At 36.9% G+C, this 24,178-nt stretch overlaps 1 protein-coding gene across 6 annotated transcripts in view; it reads left to right on the forward strand.

Annotated features, from left to right (window-relative positions):
* UBR3 (ubiquitin protein ligase E3 component n-recognin 3) overlaps positions 1–24,178 on the forward strand; it is a 204,981-nt gene that overhangs the window by 137,051 nt on the left and 43,752 nt on the right. For 4 of the 6 annotated variants that reach the window (XM_070358202.1, XM_070358208.1, XM_070358203.1 and 1 more), the window contains 4 exons: positions 2,937–3,070; positions 8,174–8,284; positions 16,255–16,467; positions 18,251–18,387. In XM_070358202.1, coding sequence (XP_070214303.1) covers positions 2,937–3,070; positions 8,174–8,284; positions 16,255–16,467; positions 18,251–18,387 — 595 coding nt within the window. The remainder of the gene's footprint in view (positions 1–2,936; positions 3,071–8,173; positions 8,285–16,254; positions 16,468–18,250; positions 18,388–24,178) is intronic. The other 2 variants (XM_070358205.1, XM_070358210.1) reach the window with 1 other exon arrangement.

The raw sequence follows: 24,178 nt of genomic DNA on the forward strand, positions 1-24,178 counted from the left end.
CTTATTTTTTAAAACCACAGTCACTCCTGAATAACTTAATTCCTCAATATCATCAACTATCTAGTCAGAGTTCAAAATTCCCCAATTGTTTCTTATTTATTTTATTTTATTTATTTATTTATAGTTGTAGAGACTCCTTATAGTCTTTTATTTAATAGAGTCCCATCTTATCTTTTCCTGTGCCTGTCATTTCCACCCCGCCGCCCACCCCAAATGCACTTTGCTATTTGAAGAAATTGGGTCAATGAACATTTTTTTATTAGTATCTTTAATTAAAGTATAGTTGATTTACAATGTTATGTTAATCTCTGTTGTACAGCAAAATGGTTCAGTTATACACGCACACACACATATATATACACACACACACATTCTTTTTTAAAAAATATTCTTTCTGTTATGCTTTATCATGGGATATTGAATATATAGTTCTTTGTGCTATACAGTAGGACCTTGTTGTTTATCCATTCTATATATGAAAGCTCGTATCTGCTAACCCCAGCCTTCCACTGCAACCCTCCTCAGCTCTCTCCGTTGGCAACCACCAGTCTGTTCTGTTTCTCTTTCATAGATAGGTTCATTTGTGTCATACTTTAGATTCCACATATAAGTAATATATGGTTTTGTCTTTGTCTTTCTGACATGCTTTACTTAGCACAATAATCTCTGATTGCATCCATAGTGCTGTAAATGGCATTATTTTGTTCTTTTCTATGACTGAGTAGTATTCCTTTGTATATATGTACCGCATCTTATTATCCATTCCTCTGGCGATGAGCATGTAGGTTGCTCCCACATCTTGGCTGTTGTGAACACTGCTGCTGTGAACACAGGGGTGCATGTATCTTTTTGAATGATAGTTTCGTCTGGGTGTATGCCCAGAAGTGGGATTGCTGGGTCATATTGTAATTCTACTTTTAGTTTTCTGAGGACCTTCATAATGTTTTCCACAGTGGTTATAGCAGTATAACTATACTATGTATAGCAGTATACCAGTAACTGTATATAGCACTATATCACCACCTTGTAGGAGAGATCCTTTTCTCCACACCCTTTCCAGCATTTGTTATTTGTAGACTTTTTAATGATGGCCATTCTGACTGGTTTGAGATGGTACCTCACTGCAATTTTGATTTGGATTTCTCTAATAGTTAGGGATCTTGAGCATCTTTTCATGTGCCTGTTGGCCTGTCTTTGAATAAATGTCTGTTTTGGTCTTCTGCCATTTAAAGAATTAAGACTCTTCCTCCTTAGATTTGTCCAAAAGAAAAAAAAAATGAAAAGAGAGAAGGGAACACTTCTTACCTCATTCTCTGAGGTCAGCACTACCTTGATACCAAAGCCAGATAAGGATTTCAAAAGAAAAGAAAATGATAGATGTGTATCCCTTATGAATAGAGATGTAAAAGTCCTTAACAAAATCCTAGCTAACCAAGTTTGGCAGTTTATTAAAAGGATTATACATCATGGCTAATTATATTTTAGTTTCTAGCATCTACTTGCTTTTGTCTATTCTTTCTGCTGCTGCTGCTGCTGTTACAAATCTCCCCAGAACTTGGGGCCCACAGCTCTGTGTCTGATATTTCCTTCTCTAAGAATGACTTATTGAGTCTTAGAGTAATGTGTGGCACTTTATGCCTATACCCCCACTTCCTTTTTGTGTGGTATGTGTTTTACAATTATAAAAATACCTCTTTTCCCACCTTTTCATTTCGACTGACTTTTACATCTACAGAAAAGTTGAAAAGCCTTCACCTATACTTGCTGATGGCTAGCATATTTCCATGTTTATGTTTTCTTTCCCATACTTATCTATACACAGACACACACACACTTGTCAGAGGTAGACATCTTGGACATTTTTATCCCTAAATACTTCAGGATATATCACCTAAGAATAAAGATATTCTTTTATACAAGCTTAGTACCAATCATACTGAATAAATTTAATAAGAATAAAATCAAATATTCTGTGTTCAAAGTCTCCCAATAATATTTTATATACCAGATATATATTTTTCTTGTTCCAAGAGACAAGTGAAGATCATGTGTTGCAGTTAGTTGTCATTTCTTGTTAGTCTCCTTTAATCCGAAACAGTTTCTCCAGGCATTTTAAAAAATTTTGAAGAGTTCAAGTTTATTCTGTAGACTGTCTCTTTTTCTGGATTTATGTGATTGTTTCCCTGTTATTGGGCTTCCCTTGTGGCTTAACTGGTAAAGAATCTGCCTGCAGTGCGGGAGACCTGGGTTTGATCCCTGGGTTGGAGAGATCCCCTGGAGAAGGGAATGGCTATCATCCACTCCAGTATTTCTTGCCTGGAGAATTCCATGGATTGTATAGTCCATGTGGTTGCAAAGAGTCAGACATGACTGAGCGACTTTCACTTTTGCTTTCCCTGTTATTAGATTAAAGTTAAACATTTTTGGCAATGGTAGTATTATGATGCTGTTCCTTCCCGTTGCATCACATCAGGAGACTCATAGTGATAGTTTGTTCCATTATTGGTGATGTTAACCAAGTTTAATCACTTGGTTGGTATTCTGACAGTCTAACATTATACCCTTTTACTTCATGTTCCCTGCCTGAATCAATGAACATGTTACCTGTTATTGTCATTATTCTTGAATTTGGCTAGTCAGAATTCCTTTAGGTCCCCGCTCAGTGCTTGAATACCTCTTTCCTCTTTACACACAATTCCAGGCTTACTTTGCCCGTCTCGCCAACCCTGATGTTATTTTAAAAAATAAACATTCACATATTAAAAGTTTATTTACTCTGTAGAAGAAAATTAGGATATCACTTTTTGTAGGTCTTTAAAAATATTGTAATAGTGAAAAAATTAAGAAGCTTATGGTAAATAACTCTGTTTTCTTGGTGAATAAAGTCCACATGTTAGTTTTTTTTAACGGGCTCTTAATCTCTGTTGTTAATATAGTTTTGGGGCAGTGCCGTGACAACATTGAGCCAAAAAAGTTGCCTATCTCTGAAGAGGAGCAGATATACCCCTGGGATACATGTGCAGCAGTTCATGACGTGAGGCTTTCATTATTACAACGTTATTTTAAGGATGTAAGTGTTCTTTTTATTAAATGTTATTTTTGTCTGTAAAATTGATAGATATTTCTCTCCAGAGTTTTATATTTTTCTTCAACCAAATATCTTTCTGACTTGGAATTTGGAACTTTATTAGAAAAAAATTAGTATGTGGATAGTAATAAATAGAAGTCAGTTAACACATAAAAATTTCAGGTTTCAAATATTATGCCTTTGTTTTAAATGTTGTTTATTATAAGATATACAAATTCAGTTCAGTGGAATGATAAGTTTATATTATCATTTTAAACACTTTTATATATTATTTTATATACATTATAAAAACTTTTAGATGTGGCACTTATGTTTTATGAAGATTTTTGCTTCTGTCTTTTTCATTTAAAGATAGACAATAAAGTCTCATGATGCTTTGATATGTAAAGTAGGGGCAGATTTATCATGGCTTCTATGATTTCTTGTTGTGAACTTGGTAGATTTTTTCCCTGGCTCTTCGTACTTTGTGGCTCTAACTCTCAGGTATTCATAAGACTTAGATCAACTCAGTTTATTTAGTAGCGGCAACATTGTTAACTTCTTTGTAAAATTTTGATACCGTTTTTTAAGTTTCCTGAGGGGTTATCATGGAGAAGGCAATGACACCCCACTCCAGTACTCTTGCCTGGAAAATCCCATGGACGGAGGAGCCTGGTAGGCTGCAGTCCATGGGGCCGCTAAGAGTAGGACACGACTGAGCGACTTCACTTTCACTTTTTACTTTCATGCATTGGAGAAGGAAATGGCAACCCACTCCAGTGTTCTTGCCTGGAGAATCCCAGGGACGGGGGAGCCTGGTGGGCTGCCGTCTATGGGGTCACACAGAGTCGGACACGACTGAGGTAACTTAGCAGCAGAGGGGTTATCAAATGGGGATTCCTTTCACCTGTTGTTATTTGACTCTGCTGTATTTTGAGTTAAGTAACATCTGTTAATAACTTAAAATACTTAAAATATAAAATGAAGCATTATTTTTAGTTATATATATATATATACACACACACACACACACACATATAAAAATGTATATTAGTAGATTTCAAATATAATTCCTTCATGTACATAATGTACTAAGTTAAATGGAAGCAGCTAGTAGGATATGTGGCGGACAGAATACTTATCTAGAATAAACAGTAACTGATCTAACGTGGTAAGAGTCAGAGTAGAGTGTGATTCAGTAGTCTGGATAAGGATGTTTCTAGTGGATTCTGGAGGAGATGGAAACCCTAGATAGGGAGGTGTTATGTGGAGTAGAAAGAATTTCAGATGAGGAAAACTGGGGTTTGGTTCTGATTCTGCTGTTTCTTAGCAATGTGAGCGTGACCAAACACTCTAAGTCTCAGTTACCTCATCTGTAAAATAGGGCTCGTAATGGTCTTTCATGCAGTAACCCAAAAGATCATTTTACATGTTATAAAGGTCAGTATAAATGTAAAGTGGTATTTTTAATTTTCAAGTTACCTATTTAGGAGGGCTCGTTAGGCCTTATTAAGCAGTTTGGGTTAGGTAATGAGGATAATGCTTCCATATATTTTCAGAGACTTTAAAATGAAATCATTATTTGGAAATAAGACGTCTTTATGTTTGTATATGTACATGCATACATATATGTATACACAGACACACTTTCATACTTTTTCTTTATTGTTTCTTCAGGTTTTCTGCAGCATGTGTATATATGTATATAGTTTTACTAATTGGAGACCAATTAATATCTTCATTTTGGAGAAAATTGTGCTGAATTCTACTTTTGCAGAAATTTACTGCCAACTTTTTTTAGTTTTTTTTTTTCCTGATGTAATCCTGGTTTTAATGTCAGCATTTTGAATCACTTTAGAGTAAATGAGTAAAGATGAATCCTAAGGCCAAATAGAAAATAAAAATAACTTAGTCAAAATACAACTCAGACCTGAGGACATAATAATTTGAGGGAAGAGGAGATCTAATAAAGGAGAGAAAAAGTAGAGTATCTCTTCTTGCAGTCAGAATAGCTATTCATTTCTAAGAAAGAAAACAAAAAACTTTTTTTAAAAAAAAGCTCTGAACTGATACTTGAACTGGCCTGAATCTGTTTTGTTTTTGTGAGTGATTGTGAGGTTTTATTTCTACATAAGTACTTTTATATACTTCATAATGGCTATTTTACTTATAAATAGTGTGTTTCCTGGACCTCTGGAGGTCTAGGGCCATTTTTCCTTTTGGTTTTATAGTCCCTTCAGGGCTTCCCAGATGGCTCAGTGATAAAGAATCCTCCTGTCAATGCAGGAGATGTAGGTTTGATCCCTGGATCAGAAAGATCCCCTGGAGAAAGAAATGGCAACCCACTCCAGTATTCTTGCCTGGGAAATCCCACAGACAGAGGAGCCTGAAGGGCTACAGTCCATGGGGTCGTAAGAGAATCATATGTGATTTAGTGACTAAACAACAACAGGTGTGAAGGTGTGGAAGTTGCTCAGTCGTGTCCAACGCTTTGTGACCCCATGGACTGTGTAGCCCGCCAGGCTCCTCTGTCCATGGAATTCTCCAGGCAGGAATACTGGAGTGGGTTGCCATTCCCTTCTCCAGGGCATCTAACACATGCTTGGGTATTGTGGATGCTTACTGGATTTCAGTTTTGTAGCCAGACCATGTAAAGAAGAAGAGTTGTTATCAGTAGACACTGTTAGTGATTATAGAATTAAACTGCATAGATTCTTCTCTCTTCATATCAAATGCATGCTTTTTATAAAGTTGACCTGTAGAATTTCAGTCATACAAGATAGTGTGTTTACTAGTGAAGTTGGAAGTGTTATATATGAGAGCTATGACACTCATATATAAATAGAGAAGGAGGGAACCTGAGCTTTGGAGTCAGATAGATCTGGGTTGAACTTGGGCTTTACCACTTTTAACTGAGTGCTCTTGGTCAGCTTGCAGTCCCTTTTTATTAAAAGAAATAAGACTGCTTACTGCATAAAGTTTTAATAAATATTGAGGTGAAGGTTCAATGTTAAACAGTACAGAGGTGGGCACATTGTTGAATGTAGGTCTTTCTGAAATGTAGGTCTCATATTAGTAAATGATCTCTTGCCTTTTTTGACTCTAGCAAATTAAAAAGACATCTAACAGTTACACAGACAAATGACATACTATTTTCAGTTTTAAAACTCACAGCTTATATATTAAAAGGAAAGATTAATTACATTTTATAGTACATTGTCAAAGAGAATAGCTTATTAGCTGCCTACCAGCCATTCTAAAATGATCTAATACCCAAATCTGCTTCTACTTAAAGTGGCTCCAAAACATAAAACAGAGATGAGCAGGTCTCCTGTTGTTTTTCTGATGTGTAACAGTAGAAACCAGCTCACCTGCTGTGAGAATTTGATTTGTGCTGTTGCACATCTTCAAATCGGCTAGAAAGGCATTTCATACTGTGTGATGCTTTTAACTTTCAGATGCTCGTGAAGAGTCTTGATTTAATATTGGAATTCTGTTTACTGTTATTTAAGATGGTTTGGTCATCTAATAGGCTATTTTCCAACATAAAAGTAAAATTTAGTAGTTTGCTTTGTTTTGATGGCTCTCAAATTTTTCATCATGTGCTGTCACTCACGTTAGACCTCGTACCAGTATTGCCCTGACTTGGCCATGTATTTGCTGTAGACTCTAGAGGGTTTCCCTGGTGGCTCAGATGGTAAAAAATCCACCTGCAATCCCTGGGTCAGGAAAATCTCCTGGAAAAGGGAATGGCTACCCACTCCAGTCTTCTGGCCTGGAGAATTCCCTGGACAGAGGAGCCTGGCAGTCTGCAGTCCATGGGGTCGCAAAAAGTTGGACACAACTGAATGACTTTCACTTTCACTAGAGGGTAAACTCAGGGTCAGGCTGAAATGCTGTTTGGCAGAGGCCAAATGAAAATTTAAAGAAACTTGCTTTAGGAGGAAAAGTCTAGACTGTTCATAGGTTGAAAAGAAGGAATTAGCAGAGAAGTTTAAAGAGAAAGAGAAGATGAAAGGAATTAACTTTGAAAATGCATTTCCAAAGTGTATGTAGTTTGTTTATATAATCTGGGTTCCTTTTTGTGTTGTTTATTATATTAGACCCATATAAATGTTTAGGCACTTTTAAAATTCTCATGAGCAGATTTGTACTTTAGAAAGATGTGTGCAAGATGCATCATGGAGACCAGTTAAAATTTATTTAAGAACTCTCTTCCCCACAACAGATCATATAGGCTTGACTGTTACAGTGGGAATAAAGAGAGAGAGGCCAAAATCATGAATTATACAGGAGATAGATTTCATATAGTTTGGGAACTAATTCTGTGGTGTGAAGGAAAGGGTGTGATGTAAATAACTTTTAGCTTTCTGATTTGGTGACTAAACAGATGTAGAGTTTTTAAGCCAAGAGGAAGAGAAAGATTCATAGAGAAAATGAACATTTTTGACACATTGGTTTTATTTTATCTGAAGGACCTCAAATTGGAGATTTCTGGTTGTCAACTGAGTATTTGTATCTGGCATTCAGGCAAGAGACCCAACTTGAAGAATCATTGAATATACTGATTAAGTTCACTCAGGGAGAATAGTTTTAATAAGAGAAAAGCTTTAAGAATTGAACCTTGAGGAATTTAAATATTGAAGGGGCAGACGAAGGGGAAAAAAAAGTCTTAAAAGGAGGCTTAAACCAAATGGTTAAAGAGACAGGAGAGAAACCAAAAGAGAGTGGCATTAGGAGGGAAGAGGGAAATAGGCATTTGAAGAAGGCAGATGTTAAGGTTAGATGTCACAGAGAAATCCAATACCATGTAGAACAGGTAAAATAATCAGTAGCAGTATACTTTATTATATTTTATGAGGTAGAGAAAGGCTAATTCACAGTTTTTCTCTTTTATTACAAGTATAATTATTTGGAAGCTAAAACTATCTTCCAGATTTAAAGATATTGCCTCGGGGTTATCAAGTCAGGTGTTTCTTTATATCACAGAAATACAAAGCCCACATAGGTATAACAATATGAAATGATTGAGAGGTTTATGTAGATTTGTTTAGGTATGTTTCTGCTTCTTTAAAACTAATTATATTTTGTCTTTTTTTTTTTAAGAGTTCTTGTCTCTTGGCAGTATCAATTGGCTGGGAAGGAGGTGTTTATGTACAAACCTGTGGCCACACATTACATATCGATTGCCATAAATCTTATATGGAATCATTACGGGTAAGTTGATTGAAACATGTTAAATAAAGATGTTTGTGTCTTTCAAGGTATTAAATATTTTTTTACAGCGTATACATCCTAATTCATCTTGGGTGATTATGATTGCCATTTGAACTATTCAGCTTCACAGTTCCTTGACCTCTTCAACTTTAGGGATTTCATTTTTTTACTTCACATTGGCAACTGACTTCCATAACTGTAATTTTAGATTTTGCTACTTTAGCTCTAAAGTAGTAAGCTTTAATATCCTACCATACCATTATGGTATAGCACTTGTCAAAGTCTCTATCTTTACTCTTATTGGTGTGTTTTGCTTCTGACCTCAACATCTCTAGTCCTTTGTTGTTCTGTTGCTAAGCTGTGTCCAACTCTTTGCGACCCCATGTACTGCAGCCTACCTAGTCCTTCCCTGTCCTTCACTATCTCCTGGAGTTTGTCCTTCTCTCCTTCCCTGTCCTTCACTGTCTCCCGGAGTTTGTCCTTCTCTCCTTCCCTGTCCTTCACTATCTCCCAGAGTTTGCTCAGATTCATGTCCACTGAGTTGGTGATACTATTTAACCACCTCATCCTCTGCTGCCCTCTTCTTTATGCTTTCAGTCTTTCCCAGCATCAGGGTCTTTTCCAGTGAGGGGGTCTCTTCACATCAGATGGCCAAAATACTGGAGCCTCAGCTTCAGCATCAGTCCTTCCCATGAATATTCAGAGTTGATTTCCTTTAGGATTGACTTGGTTTGATCTCTTTGCAGTCCAAGGGACTCGCAAGAGTCTTCTCCAGTACCACAATTTGAAAGCATCTATTCTTTCCGCCCCTTGCATTTGCCTAGTACACTAGCGCTTTCCTCACCTCATTTTCTTGTACTATGTCCATTGTGCTCTTAATACTAGTCATTTAATCCACCTCCTTTGACTTCATACCCAGGTAGCTGGCACTGTTAGAAAAATTGTAAAACTAAGCAGACTAGTACATATACACATCTGTGATTTCTTAAAATAGTGGCTCAGTTAGGGTCATGGACTGTGGATATTACTAATCAACTAATTTACCTGTCTTTGATCAGTTCCCTCTCCTAGTCTCCTTAGCAACTATTCCAAATCTTTGCCTCCTCTATCCCAGACTCTTTGCCTAAATCCCAGGATGCCTTTCCCCTCATCAGAGTCTGTTTCTTCCTGACTTGAGAATTTTTTAAATGATAGCTCATGGTGTGTGGTAGGATAGGAAAGGCCATATAAACTGAGGGAAAAGGGAGGGACTAAAAGAGATAGGAGTTGACAGTCAAAATGTAAGGTGTTTGAATTTACTGTTTTCTGATATGGACAGTTGTTTGTCCTTACAAGATAAGGGTGTGTCATGGTAACAGGTGCTAGGATAGAGTAGAGGTCAGAGCCATTGGAGTTGCTGACGTCAAGTAGCTGATGAGGTCATTGAATTATGTAAGATTGGCTGTCTACATGCACATTGAAATTGTATAAGAGGATGGCAAAAGTTGGAGTGAGGAAGAACACGAATCTAGTTACTGAAGTCTTCGGATATTAAGGGCAATGAATGGCAGTAAAAAGGAAGGAAAAGGGGTGATTTCTTTAAATGACCTGAACCACACAGGGAATGCAAGAATAATGATTTTGAGCCAGCACTGGAGGTGAGAAGGGTACTGATGTTTGAGGGATGTGAGAAAATGAGCAGTGCCTTTTTGAGAGGTCTTCTGGGGGTGCTTTAGGAAGGAACCTAGTTTCAGTCAAGACTAGGATGAAGACCTAGCAGTTTAAAAAATTATAGCGACAGAAAAGCTTATCAAAGAATGTCCTTCAATTACTAGTACCTTGTCCCAAACCTTTTAGTACACTCTTCTTGTATATCTTTAAAACTCACCTCACAAGTCTCCTTCTCTGGGAAGCCTTGTTTGTTGGATTTATCACACTGTTGTTGTTTCTATTTGCTTTTACGTTGTCAGTACCTTAAATGAAGATGTCTCTTAACTCTTTTTGCAGTAACATGGTATAGCATTTGACACATGATAGCAGTTTAGTATGTGTTTCTAGAATTGGATTTAAGAAGACATAGTGTTAGATTTTTAAGGTCTTGAAGAAATGAATGTCACAAAGTAAAAAAGGTGGAATTCAGTTTTTTGGCCTAAGTATTTGAGATCCAAGATACAGTGAAATGAATAATACGTTAAACAGTTGGGAAACCTAAGTTCATTTGGACATTGTCATTAACTATCTTTGTGAAAGTCTTTCAGTTGTGTCCAATTCATTGCGACCCCGTGGACTATACAGTCATGGAATTCTCCAGGCCAGAATATTGGAGTGGGTAGCCTATCCCTTCTCCAGGTGTTCTTCCCGACCCAGGAATCAAACTGGGGTCTCTTGCATTGCAGGCAGATTCTTTTACCAGCTGAGCTACCAGGGAAGCCCAGATTAACCGTGGGCAAATAAATTCATTTTTTTCTTTTTTGTATCCTTTTTTCTCATTATTTTTGTCTTGTTAGTAATAATGTTTATATTGTAGCATTCATGCATTTACTTTAGTACATTAAAAACATTTTAAGATTAAATCATTAGGTTAGTGGCAAAACAAGAGAGACTACTGGAAAAAAGAGTAAGATAGTGGTTAGAACTACAGGATAGCAACGGCCTAAAAGAGCAGAATAGATGAGGGTGGTATCAGTCAAAAGAAGGAAACAAATGTAGCAGCCTGGATTCCTTCCTTAAATTCTGGTTGGCTAGCATATGTTGTAATCTCTCATGAGCAAGAGTTTCCTCCAAGGCATATTTGCATTATGTATGTTTGTTTCAACTAATTTTTCTTCCCCCTCCTATCAGAAACATCTGAAGGATGCTGAATTAATTCCCCTTCTTATCACTTTTCTGAGTAGTCTAACTAAATCTTTTCCCTACCTGTTAAACCTAAATAAACCTAATGCATCAAGACCAGTCAGTTTTGTTCAACTGTTAGACACGTTAGAAGGTGTATCACATTTTTTTTTAGACTTGAGTCAGTTCAGTCTCTCAGTCGTATCCAACTCTTTGCAACCCCATGGATTGCAGCACACCTGGCTTCCCTGCCCATCACCAACTCCTGAAGCCTGCTCAAGCTCATGTCTATCAAGTCGGTGATGCCATCCAACCATCTCATCCTCTGTGGTCCCCTTCTCCTCCCAACTTCAGTCTTTCCCAGCATCAGGGTCTTTTCTAATGAGTCAGTTCTTTGCATCAGGTGGCCCAAGTTCTGGAGGTTCAGCTTCAGCATCAGTCCTTCCAATGAATATTCAGGACTGATTTCCTTTAGGATTGACTGGTTTGATCTCCTTGTAGTTCAAGGGACTCTCAAGAGTCTTCTTCAACACCACAGTTCAAAAGCATCAATTTTTTGGCACTCAGTCTTCTTTATGGTCCAACTCTCACATCCATAAATGACTGCTGGGAAAACCATAGGTTTGACTAGATGGACCTTTGTTGGCAAAGTAATATCTCTGCTTTTTAATATGCTGTTTAGGTTGATCATAGCTTTTCTTCAAAGGAGCAGGTGTCTTTTAATTTCATGGCTGCGGTCACCATCTGCAGTGATTTTGCAGCCCAAAAAATAAAGTCTGTCACTGTTTCCATTATTTCCCCATCTATTTGCCATGAAGTGATAGGACCAGATTCCATGATCTTCGTTTTCTGAATGTTGAGCTTTACGCCAACTTTTTCACTCTCCTCTTTCACTTTCATCAAGAGGCTCTTTAGTTCTTCTTCACTTTCTGCAATAAGGGTGGTGTCATCTGCATATCTGAGGTTATTGATATTTCTCCTGGCAGTCTTGATTCCAGCTTGTGCTTCATCCAACCTGGCATTTTTAGGCTTCAGATCAGATCAGATCAGATCAGTTGCTCAGTCGTGTCCGACTCTTTGCGACCCCATGAATCGCAGCACGCCAGGCCTCCCTGTCCATCACCAACTCCCGGAGTTCACTCAGACTCACGTCCATCGAGTCAGTGATGCCATCCAGCCATCTCATCCTCTGTCTTCCCCTTCTCCTCATGCCCCCAATCCCTCCCAGCATCAGAGTCTTTTCCAGTGAGTCAGCTCTTCGCATGAGGTGGCCAAAGTACTGGAGTTTCAGCTTTAGCATCATTCCTTCCAAAGAACACCCAGGGCTGATCTCCTTCAGAATGGACTGGTTGGATCTCCTTGCAGTCCAAGGGACTCTGAAGAGTCTTCTCCAACACCACAGTTCAAAAGCATCAATTGTTCAGCGCTCAGCCTTCTTCACAGCCCAACTCTCACATCCATACATGACCACAGGAAAAACCATAGCCTTGACTAGACAGACCTTTGTTGGCAAAGTAATGTCCCTGCTTTTGAATATGCTATCTAGGTTGGTCATAACTTTCCTTCAAAGGAGTAAGTGTCTTTTAATTTCATGGCTGCAGTCACCATCTGTAGTGATTTTGGAGCCCAGAAAAATAAAGTCTGACACTGTTTCCCCATCTATTTCCCATGAAGTGATGGGACCGGATGCCATGATCTTCGTTTTCTGAATGTTGAGCTTTAAGCCAACTTTTTCACTCTCCACTTTCACTTTCATCAAGAGGCTTTTTAGTTCCTCTTCACTTTCTGCCATAAGGGTGGTGTCATCTGCATATCTGAGGTTATTGAGATTTCTCCCGGCAATCTTGATTCCACCTTGTGCTTCTTCCAGTCCAGCGTTTTTCATGATGTACTCTGCATGTAAGTTAAATAAACAGGGTGACAATATACAGCCTTGACGTACTCCTTTTCCTATTTGGAACCAGTCTGTTGTTCCATGTTCAGTTCTAACTGTTACTTCCTGACCTGCATGCAGATTTCTCAAGAAGGGGATCAGGTGGTCTGGTATTCCCATCTCTTTCAGAATTTTCCACAGTTTATTGTGATCCACACAGTCACAAGCTTTGGCATAGTCAATAAAGCAGAAATAGGTGCTTTTTTGGAACTCTCTTGCTTTTTCCATGATCCAGCAAATGTTGACAATTTGATCTCTGGTTCCTCTGCCTTTTCTAAAACCAGCTTGAACATCAGGAAGTTCATGGTTCACATATTGCTGAAGCCTGGCTTGGAGAATTTTGAGCATCACTTTACTAGCGTGTGGGATGAGTGCAATTGTGTGGTAGTTTGACCATTCTCTGGCATTGCCTTTCTTTGGGATTGGGATGAAAACTGACCTTTTCCAGTCTTGTGGCCACTGCTGAGTTTTCCAAATTTGCTGGCATATTGAGTGCAGCACTTTCACAGCATCATCTTTCAGGATTTGGAATAGCTCAACTGGAATTCCATCACCTCCACTAGCTTTGTTTGTAGTGATGCTTTCCAAGGCCCACTTGACTTCACATTCCAGGATATCTGGCTCTAGGTCAGTGATCACACCATCATGATTATCTGGGTCGTGAAGATCTTTTTTGTACAGTTCTTCTGTGTATTCTTGCCACCTCTTCTTAATATCTTCTGCTTCTGTTAGGTCCATACCATTTCTGTCCTTTGTCGAGCCCATCTTTGCATGAAATGTTCCTTTGGTATCTCTGATTTTTTTGAAGAGATCCCTAGTCTTTCCCATTCTGTTGTTTTCCTCTATTTCTTTGCATTGATCGCTGAAGAAGGCTTTCTTATCTCTTCTTGATTTTCTTTGGAACTCTGCATTCAGATGTTTATATCTTTCTTTTTCTCCTTTGCTTTTTGCTTCTCTTCTTTTCACAGCTATTTGTAAGGCCTCCCCAGACAGCCATTTTGCTTTTTTGCATTTCTTTTCCATGGGAATGGTCTTGATCCCTGTCTTCCTGTACAATGTCACGAACCTCACTCTGTAGTTCAAAAGGCACTCTTATCTATCAGATCTAGGCCCTTAAATCTATTTCTCACTTCCACTGTATAATCATAAGGGATTTGATTTAGATCATACCTGAATGGTCTAGTGGTTTTCCCTACTTTCTTCAATGTAAGTCTGAATTTGGCAATAAGGAGTTCATGGTCTGAGCCACAGTCAGCTCCTGGTCTTGTTTTTGCTGACTGTATAGAGCTTCTCCATCTTTGGCTGCAAAGAATATAATCAGTCTGATTTCGGTGTTGACCATCTGGTGATGTCCATGTGTAGAGTCTTCTCTCGTGTTGTTGGAAGAGGGTGTTTGTTATGACCAGTGCATTTTCTTGGCAAAACTATTAGTCTTTGCCCTGCTTCATTCCGTACTCCAAGGCCAAATTTGCGTGTTACTCCAGGTGTCCCACTCCAGTACTCTTGCCTGGAAAATCCCATGGACGGGGGAACTGGTGGGCTGTGGTCCATGGGGTCGCTAAGAGTCGGACACGACTGAGCGACTTCACTTTCACTTTTCACTTTCATGCATTGGAGAAGGAAATGGCAACCCACTCCAGTGTTCTTGCCTGGAGAATCCCAGGGAAGGAGGAGCCTGGTGGACTGCCGTCTATGGGGTCGCACAGAGTCGGACACGACTGAAGCGACTTAGCAGCAGCAGCAGCAGCCAGGTGTTTCTTGACTTCCTACTTTTGCATTCCAGTCCCCTATAATGAAAAGGACATCTTTTTGGGGTGTTAGTTCTAAAAGGTCTTGTAGGTCTTCATAGAACTGTTCAACTTCAGCTTCTTCAGCGTTACTGGTTGGGGCATAGACTTGGATTACTGTGGTATTGAATGATTTGCCATGGAAACGAACAGAGATCATTCTGTCGTTTTTGAGATTGCATCCAAGTACTGCATTTCGGACTCTTTTGTTGGCCATAGTGGCCACTCCATTTCTTCTGAGGGATTCCTGCCCGCAGTAGTAGATATAATGGTCATCTGAGTTAATTCACCCATTCCAGTCCATTTCAGTTCGCTGATTCCTAGAATATCGACATTCACTCTTGCCATCTCTTGTTTGACCACTTCCAATTTGCCTTGATTCATGGACCTGACATTCCAGGTTCCTATGCAATATTGCTCTTTACAGCATCAGACCTTGCTTCTATCACCAGTCACATCCACAGCTGGGTATTGTTTTTGCTTTGGCTCCATCCCTTCATTCTTTCTGGAGTTATTTCTGCACTGATCTCCAGTAGCATATTGGGCACCTACTGACCTGGGGAGTTTCTCTTTCAGTATCCTATCATTTTGCCTTTTCATACTGTTCATGGGGTTCTCAAGGCAAGAATACTAAAGTGGTTTGCCATTCCCTTCTCCAGTGGACCACATTCTGTCAGATCTCTCCACCATGACCTGCCCGTCTTGGGTTGCCCCACGGGCATGGCTTAGTTTCATTGAGTTAGACAAGGCTGTGGTCCTAGTGTGATTAGATTGACTAGTTTTCTGTGAGTATGGTTTCAGTGTGTCTGCCCTCTGATGCCCTCTTGCAACACCTACCGTCTTACTTGGGTTTCTCTTACCTTGGGCGTGGGGTATCTCTTCACGGCTGCTCCAGCAAAGCACAGCCATTGCTCCTTACCTTGGACCAGGGGTATCTCCTCACTGCCGCCCTTCCTGACCTTCAATGTGGGATAGCTCCTCTTTTTTTTTTTTTTTTTTTGGCTTATATACTCTCAGAAGCTTGTCTGTTCTGCTCCAGTGACATGAGCACTGGGCTAATCTTTCCAATAGTCACTTATAGATGATGAAAACAGGGCATGGTGTAAGTGGAAGGTGATTCACTCTAATGTGACCTGCTTTTGAGTTATCCTTTATCTTAAATTCACATTTCACATTGATTGGATCATTATTTGAATGTTTCCTCCTGAGAGAAAAGTAGGATACTTGAGCAGTTCATTGGTGATGGCAAGTGTTGCATGATTGCTATGACTGTAAAGAAGTGATTTGATAAGCTCAAGAGTTAAGTGACTTTGTTTTTATGACATGCAGTAGAGATCTTTTTTGTATGGTTTATTTATTTACTCTAAAATGTAGAGATGTTAATTTTGTTTTCTGTAAAAGTATGCATCATATAACTGTATGTTTGTTTCATCTTTTAGAATGACCAGGTTCTTCAGGGCTTCTCAGTGGACAAAGGAGAATTCACATGTCCTCTCTGTAGGCAGTTTGCTAACAGTGTTCTTCCTTGTTATCCTGGAAGCAATGTTGAAAACCACCTTTGGCAGCGTCCTAGTAACAAAAGCATACAAGATCTCATAAAGGAAGTGGAGGAGCTGCAAGGACGTCCGGGAGCTTTCCCAGTAAGCATCAGTGTAAGGCAGAAATATCCTGCTTAACTTAGCTCTGCTTTTCAGCTGTAATTTTTGTTCCATTTCTGTTACTCTGGACCTTCATACATTTAGTAGAAATTGCTTTTAGAGTGTTTCTTTTCCGTTGGTGGTTATTAAAAACAAAAATCAGAGTAATAGAACAAATTATTGCTAAAGGCTATACTTTTCCTTAATATCAGTTGTTATAATTTTAGTATATGCCTTCCAAATCATGAAATTCTATAAGCTTAGATATGGTTATGTTGAAATATTTAAAAATGAAATTAAACGTTATCTATATCTTGCAATGTAAAGCACAGTCTAATCTTTTAAAAATATGTCCATTAGGTATATTAGAATTAAGGTGATATATTTATACACACACACACACTTGGTAAGTATAGATTTACACACATATTTCTGTGCATTAGAGAGGTCAAATATTGTGTATATGATCGAAGCATCTACCATAAGTCAGTCTGTTTTACTGTGAAATTTGATATGAGTGAGCCCATCTTTTATCTCTTTCAGTAGGATTTATTTTTTTGATTTAAATTCTTGACTATTTCATTTTTATCACAGATTTATGTTGTGATACCTGAGAGAAGTGAGAGGTATGCACAGTAAATGCAGTAAATTTGTGAAACCTGTGCATATCTGACTTTTTAAACAAATTCATATTTCAAAGCTACTCCCTTTTCTCAATTGAAGACTAAGATTTGCGTCTCTGTGGTTTTTTCTTTTGCAAATCCAAATTTTTATGTGTTTAAAATATGCTTAAAGTAAGGCACATTAGTATTAGTCCTGAAAAAAATGTGCTTAAATGAAAGATTTTTTATAAGCATGGAAACTTCTATGGTTCAGTTCAGTCGCTCAGTCATGTCCGACTCTTTGCAACCCCATGGACTGCAGCACACCAGGCCTCCTGTCCTTCACCAACTCCCAGAGTTTACTCAAACTTATGTCCATTGAGTTGGTGATGCTATCCAATCATCTCATCTTCTGTTGTCCCCTTCTCCTCCCACCTTCAGTCTTTCCCAGCATCAGCGTCTTTTCAAGTGAGTCAGTTCTTCACATCAGGTGGCCAAAGGATTGGAATTTCAGCATCAGTCCTTCCAATGAATATTCAGGACTGATTTCCTTTAGGATGTGTTGGTTGAATCTCCTTGCAGTCCAAGGGACTCTCAAGAGTCTTCTCCAACACCACAGTTCAAAAGCATCAATTCTTTGGCGCTCAGCTTTCTTTATAGTCAACTCTCATATCCATACATGACTACTGGAAAAACCATAGCCTTGACTAGATGGACCTTTGTTGGCAAAGTAATGTCTCTGCTTTTTATTAAGCTAGCTAATTGGTCATAACTTTTCTCTCAAAGAGTAAGCATCTTTTAATTTCATGGGTGTGGTCACCATCTGCAGTGATTTTGGAGCCCCCCAAAATAAAGTCAGTCACTGTTTCCCCATCTGTTTGCCATGAAGTGATGGGACCAGATGCCATGATCTTAGTTTTCTGAATGTTGAGCTTTAAGCCAACTTTTTCACTCTCCTCTTTCACTTTCATCAAGAGGCTCTTTAAAATGTCTCTAAGATAAGAGAAAATATTTCTTGATCTGTTTTATTTTGGTATACTAAATATATTTTTAGCTGATAGCCTATATTTATCTGTTTTGATTTTTAAACCTTAATTTCATAGTGTGCTTAAACGATAAACACTGTAGTGTTAGACTATTATTAGAGAAAATGAATATACATAAACTTTTTATATATGTTTGTGTTTTTTTTACAGTCAGAAACCAACTTAAGTAAAGAAATGGAATCTGTAATGAAAGATATAAAAAATACCACTCAGAAGAAATACAGAGATTATAGCAAGACTCCAGGCTCACCAGATAATGATTTTCTCTTTATGTATTCTGTTGCTAGGTAGGTATATATAGTATATACTTTTATATTTACTTAGTAATAATAGTTGATTTTATTGTTTTGTCATTCATATTTATATGAAGAAAGATTGCATATTTTTAATGTGGTTGGCATTATGACTAGTTTTAGAACCTCCGAGGAAGTCTATAAAAGTACAGTTTTCATTTCCTTAGGTGTTTTTATTTTAATAATATATTGGTTTAAGTGTTATTAATCATCATAGGGTATGTGAGGAAAAGTATATTATTCACATCTGGGGACAGATACATACCTCAAAGCATGTGACTATTATATATGAAATATGTTGTTAAGAAATCACTGTTCAAGTCCTGTCAAAAAGCAATAATACTAATAACTGAAGAATTATAATATGTTAAGTATTTTTAATTTCTAAAAAAAAGAAGTAAGAACAGTAAGAAAAACTTATTTGGTTTGTTTTAAGCTTGTGAAAGATCTAGTAATATTCTGGAAGACTATAGGTTGTTTAGAAAGTCAGATAAAGGAGAAGAAACTCTTGTTTCCTGATCTCTTGATCAGGCATGTTTTAAACCTTTATGAGTAGCTACCAGAGACTCAAGGAAATGGAGGCAAATACTTATCTTTCAGATTAGGTAGAAATAGTCTAATTGACTGAGTAGGTGTTCAGTACCTAAAAAGTAATTCTAAATAGGAACTTTAGAAAACTTAGTTGAATGAAAATAGAGACACATTAAAAAAAAAAATAGGAGAGCTGCAAGTACAGTTAAGAACTTGTAAGCATATTCTGCTGGATCTGATATCGTCGACCCTTGAATATCTCTAGAAGCATACTTGGTATTTTGCCGAAGTAATATTGTAATAGGTAAATTTAGAGAAGTAATATGACTTGAGTCATGCAACAAATTAGTGGTAGAGTAGGACTAGAACTCAGGGATAGCGTTCTTTGTTCAGCTTCTATAAGTCATATATACATGCTGTTCATCATGGCCATTCTCTGCTCCACTCAGAGGGTAAGGAAAGAGTGAATGGTCTCTGTACTCTTTTGAACCTAGGAAAAATGGAACCAGATTTAAGAAAATTGCAACGAGTTAGACCTCAAGATAAGAAAACACTAGTTTTTGGTCTAAGAATGCAAATATTGGACAGAGATTGATATAAAGGGATCTGATGGTTGGGAAAGTAACTTTCTAGTCTGCCATTCTTAAGCTGTTGTTGATATTTATCCTGAATGCTTTCAGGAGAGATATAACAGTTAATCTAACATTTTGTCTCTGAAGGGTTACCAATTGCATACTTGCAGTAAAGTATACTTTATGTGAAAACTAAATTGAATGTAATTTAATTTTGCCTGTTTCAAGGTTTTATAAAACTTCTGTATGATATTGTGGTAATAATGTTGTAGAAGACTGGGATGGATGTAGACTTTATGCTCTCTCTATATCTATATATGTATACATATAAACATACACACACATTTATGTTACTTGTATATTCATGCCTTTGATTTTATTAGGACTGATCTTAAAAGAAAATCCTGGTTCAGTGGGAATGATCTGTATGTGGAATTTTGCCATATTATGATAAATCAAATAATTTGATTTAAATTAATTTGGTAGAAATTTTGGAATTCCTATTTCTTGGTTTTAAATATATAAAGTATTTATAGAATATATTTATATAATTTGTAATAGAAATATTTAGAAAGCTTACTGTGATAATGGGAGACTTTTGGAATCAACATATTTTTGTTTTTCTTTTTTATATAGAAGCAGGGACAGATAGCAAATGTTTCCTAAGGCTGCATGTAGAGAAATGTAGAAAATATACTCTCCTATCTTCCCTTCCTTCTCTGATCCTTAGTGATAAACTCTAAAGCAACAATATAGTGATTGCAAAAGTGAAAGTATATAACCTTTAAAAACTTTATCCTTTGGTTAAAATTACCCAGGCCGTTGTAGTGTTCTTACAGTGAGATTGCATGCCTTCTCTAAGTTTTACTTAATCATTAAAAAGAAACACATAAAACGAAGTGACTGAAAAATTAACAAATACATGAAGGAACAAAGCATGTTGTATTCTATTTGAATAAGATGTAACTTTTTCAAGGTAGTAAACCAGATCTTTACAGTTATCTTCTGCCTACTGTATAATCTTGGTTCATTAAATACTTGTAGATTATGATCATTTTTATGCGTAAAAGGTAAGCATTGAAATATTTAGCAGATTTAAAATAGTTTAAAAAAATGTTTAGAAATAAAATTAATTTCAGTTATTTAACTTTTGAATTAAATGTTGTGATTCTTAAATGTATAGTCATTCTATAGTGTCTGCTACTGCTGCTGCTGCTAAATCGCTTCAGTCGTGTCCGACTCTGTGCCACCCCATAGACGGCAGCCCACCAGGCTCCCCCATCCCTGTGATTCTCCAGGCAAGAACACTGGAGCGGGTTGCCATTTCCTTCTCCAATGCATGAAAGTGAAAAGTGAAAGTGAAGTCGCTCAGTCGTATCCGACTCTTAGCGACCCCATGGACTGCAGCCCACCAGGCTCCTCCGTCCATGGGATTTTCCAGGCAAGAGTACTGGAGTGGGGTGCCATTGCCTTCTCCTCTATAGTGTCTAGTGTGAATGTATTTGTTTTTGACGTTTGTAATTTGAATGAGATACAGCCCTAGTTTCCCAGAACTCAATTTCTTCTATCTATATAAGTAATTTTGTTTGCTCTTTGGGGAGCTTAAAGTTTTTGATGTTTAGAAACAAAATATTTCTAGTAGGTAACTAGCATGTAAAGCTTTTTCTTTTAATAATTGTTTTCAAGCTTTTTTTTTTTGGTAGGACAATATGTTTCTCTTTGTTTTAAATTTTATTTGTATGGTAAAGCCTTGGAGGATTTTCTGAGGGCAGCAGAGAAGAAATTGTTGGAATGGTCTCTTTTTGTCACATTGAAATTAGTCAAAATTACTGTATTCAAATTTTAATGTATTTCTAAGAAGCATTTTGTTGCAGTTATCAGTCATTCAGATGGATTATGGAAAGTTAATTTTGGGGAACAAAGCTTTCTCCATTTCAATGTCAATTTATTATTTCATTATTGAAATAATGAATCACACTAATTCGAGTAATTGATTTTTCTAAAGATTTTGGACCCAAAGTTATATTTAGCTTAGAATTATTAGTGAGTAGTACTTAGCCTGTATATAGTGAGAAACATGGAAAGAAGGTGATATATGAGTAACTGAATGTAGATGGAGAGGTATCTATAAGATCTAAGTGGATGAACTGTTCAGTAGAGTGAATGCACCTTGCTTTATACATTGGTTGTGTTGTAAGTTTAAACTTTATAAACTAATTATATTTGAAATAAAAAGAATGATTACTAAAACCCAAATTGTGAATGCTTTTTATTTTTAATTAGTTTGTTTTTAATTGGAAGTATTTAAAAATTTTTATTTTTCTTGGAGTATAGTTGCTTTACAGTGTTGTTAGTTTCTGCTATGTAGCAAAGTGAATCAGCTATATGTTTACATATAAATCCTTTTAAAACAAAAGGAAGGATCAACAAGATAGAGAATAAATTACAGAGACTAGAGAATATTATCATTGGTTACATATCAAAACAAAGTGAGGGTCAGTTCCTGGGAATTTTTTGAACACTTTCCTAGGTACCATCAGGGATTTAGAAGCTGTATTTGAAATGGCTCCTGCTCTCCAGGAATTTACAGTTTAGTTGGAGAGACAACTGTTTAAAATGGAATATATTTTGTTTAAAAATATATATCATATTGAGAAAGTGCTACAGAACTTCAAAAGGGAAGGTGAGCTGACTGAAATATAAAGTATGTAGAAATGCTTCCTTCCTGTTCCAAGAAAAGGGAGTAGTTCTCCCTAACTCCTGCATAAGTTAGAGCTTGAGCTGAGTATTTGATAATATAGGCCATGCCATGGTATGGATGAAGATGTTTTCTTCTCTGAGAAACGAAATTACCTGGTCAACTAGTAGGGGCAGGCCCAGGCCTTGAACCCACATTATATGAGTATGTATTTCAGTGTCCCTCTGTGTGTATGTGTTCATACACACATTTATTTTTCAAATTATAGCTCCAAAAATATGTTAGTGCCAAAAACGGGGTAAAAGGGAAAGCATACTTGGAGAAGCAAAAAAAACTGGAGCATAGTTGGAGTTTTTGTACGGGTATGTCTAGGTGGCCACCATGATAGGCTTTAAGCAGTCTTTCTCATTTTTCTTTTAAATACAGAGATTTTCTCTTTTTTTTTTTCCTCCCTTCCAAACTAATTTGAATGTGTTTGTGTTAGGAGATATAGAAAGTTGTGTCTGCTTCTCTCCAGGAGCAAAAAGGCTTGAAAAACTTCTGCATCCAATACATCTTTATTTTTATATCATCCATTCAGGATGGCAGAAACAGAATACTATTTTGATTTTCAGCAGTGAGGGAAGGGCAGACGTGGGGCATGTGACACATTTGTGTATTCTTTTGTCTAGCAAGACTTAAGGGGCCAATTTTGTTATAAATTAGATAAGGAAAAGCTGATTGCTAGGACTTCTGACATAGTGATTTTTTAAAATTCTACATACTATTCTAACACTTTGGATAGGTATTTTTTGTTTTTTAACTCAGAAGAAATGTTGTACAGGAGATCTTACAACCATAATCTGAAGTTAACTAATTACATTTGGCAGTTTTCTTTCAAGTATCCTTTAAAAATAAAATTTCTGGTAACATGTTTATCATCCTTTAAAATATCTTATTTGATGATAGAATAAATAGACTTGTTCTTGTACTTATTTTTTAATGAATACTTTTGCAAATTATGCTGAAATAAAAGTTGACATTCTGGTTCTGACTTTCATTTGTAAGAATTAATTGTGTTTCTGGTTAGCTCTGTTAAAAGTACTAACTAGGAAATCTTAGTTTTTATAAGAGAATATAGCCATTAATTTTTTTCTACAGATTAGGCAACTGAAGATTTGTGAAAACAAAATGTATTGATCTCATTTATATTCCCTTGATGAAGGAACACATGCTGGTCTCCGCTCGCTTTCTGTCCACTAATATGAAATCCTTGTCCCTGCTTCCTTGCTGGTAGGTTTTTAGAAGTTCAGTGAGCAATGCAAATCGCCTGAAGGGTGGAAAATTCCCTTGTCACACAGATGCCCTTATCAGCAGCAACCAGATGGAGCTCTGAGCAGGAACATTATCAATGTTAAATTGCTTTTTCTCCCCCCTGAGTAAAAAGGATTAAAGCATTTCTTTAGAAATGGGTGGCAAATATACAGATTTAGAAATATTAATATTTTTAACAGTTTGCATTTATAAGTTAATACATGAAAATAATGTTTCAAAACACGCTATGTTCAAGATACAGCCAACCATCTCAAAGTGTTTTGTTTTAAATAAAACAGGGTACTATTCTTTCCTGAATTCACTTGTAAAGAGTAAGCTTGAAATGTTGCCTTTTTTTTTTTTTTTTAAGATAAAGGATATCTCACTATTAGTGTCATATACATATCTTGGATATAAACTTGGTTTATTCAGTTTTAGTTGTGGCAAGTAAAGGTGTGTTTAAGTTTGTTAATAATGTAGAAGTAAAAATACACACAATCACTCAATTTTCATTTATTATCAAAATTAATTGGCTATTTTACTGTTACTGCTTTTGAGTAAATCTTTAGATTCTGCATCAGTTTGATTTTTGAAATGTCAATCTACTAATTATTGGTATTCTTTAAGCTAATAGTTGCTAAATATATTGTAATTCCAGATCTATATGAACAATACTATTGTTTAGCAGTGT

Source organism: Bos mutus, chromosome 2 (assembly GCF_027580195.1).
Source record: "Bos mutus isolate GX-2022 chromosome 2, NWIPB_WYAK_1.1, whole genome shotgun sequence".
In the NCBI taxonomy this organism is placed as follows: domain Eukaryota; kingdom Metazoa; phylum Chordata; class Mammalia; order Artiodactyla; family Bovidae; genus Bos; species Bos mutus.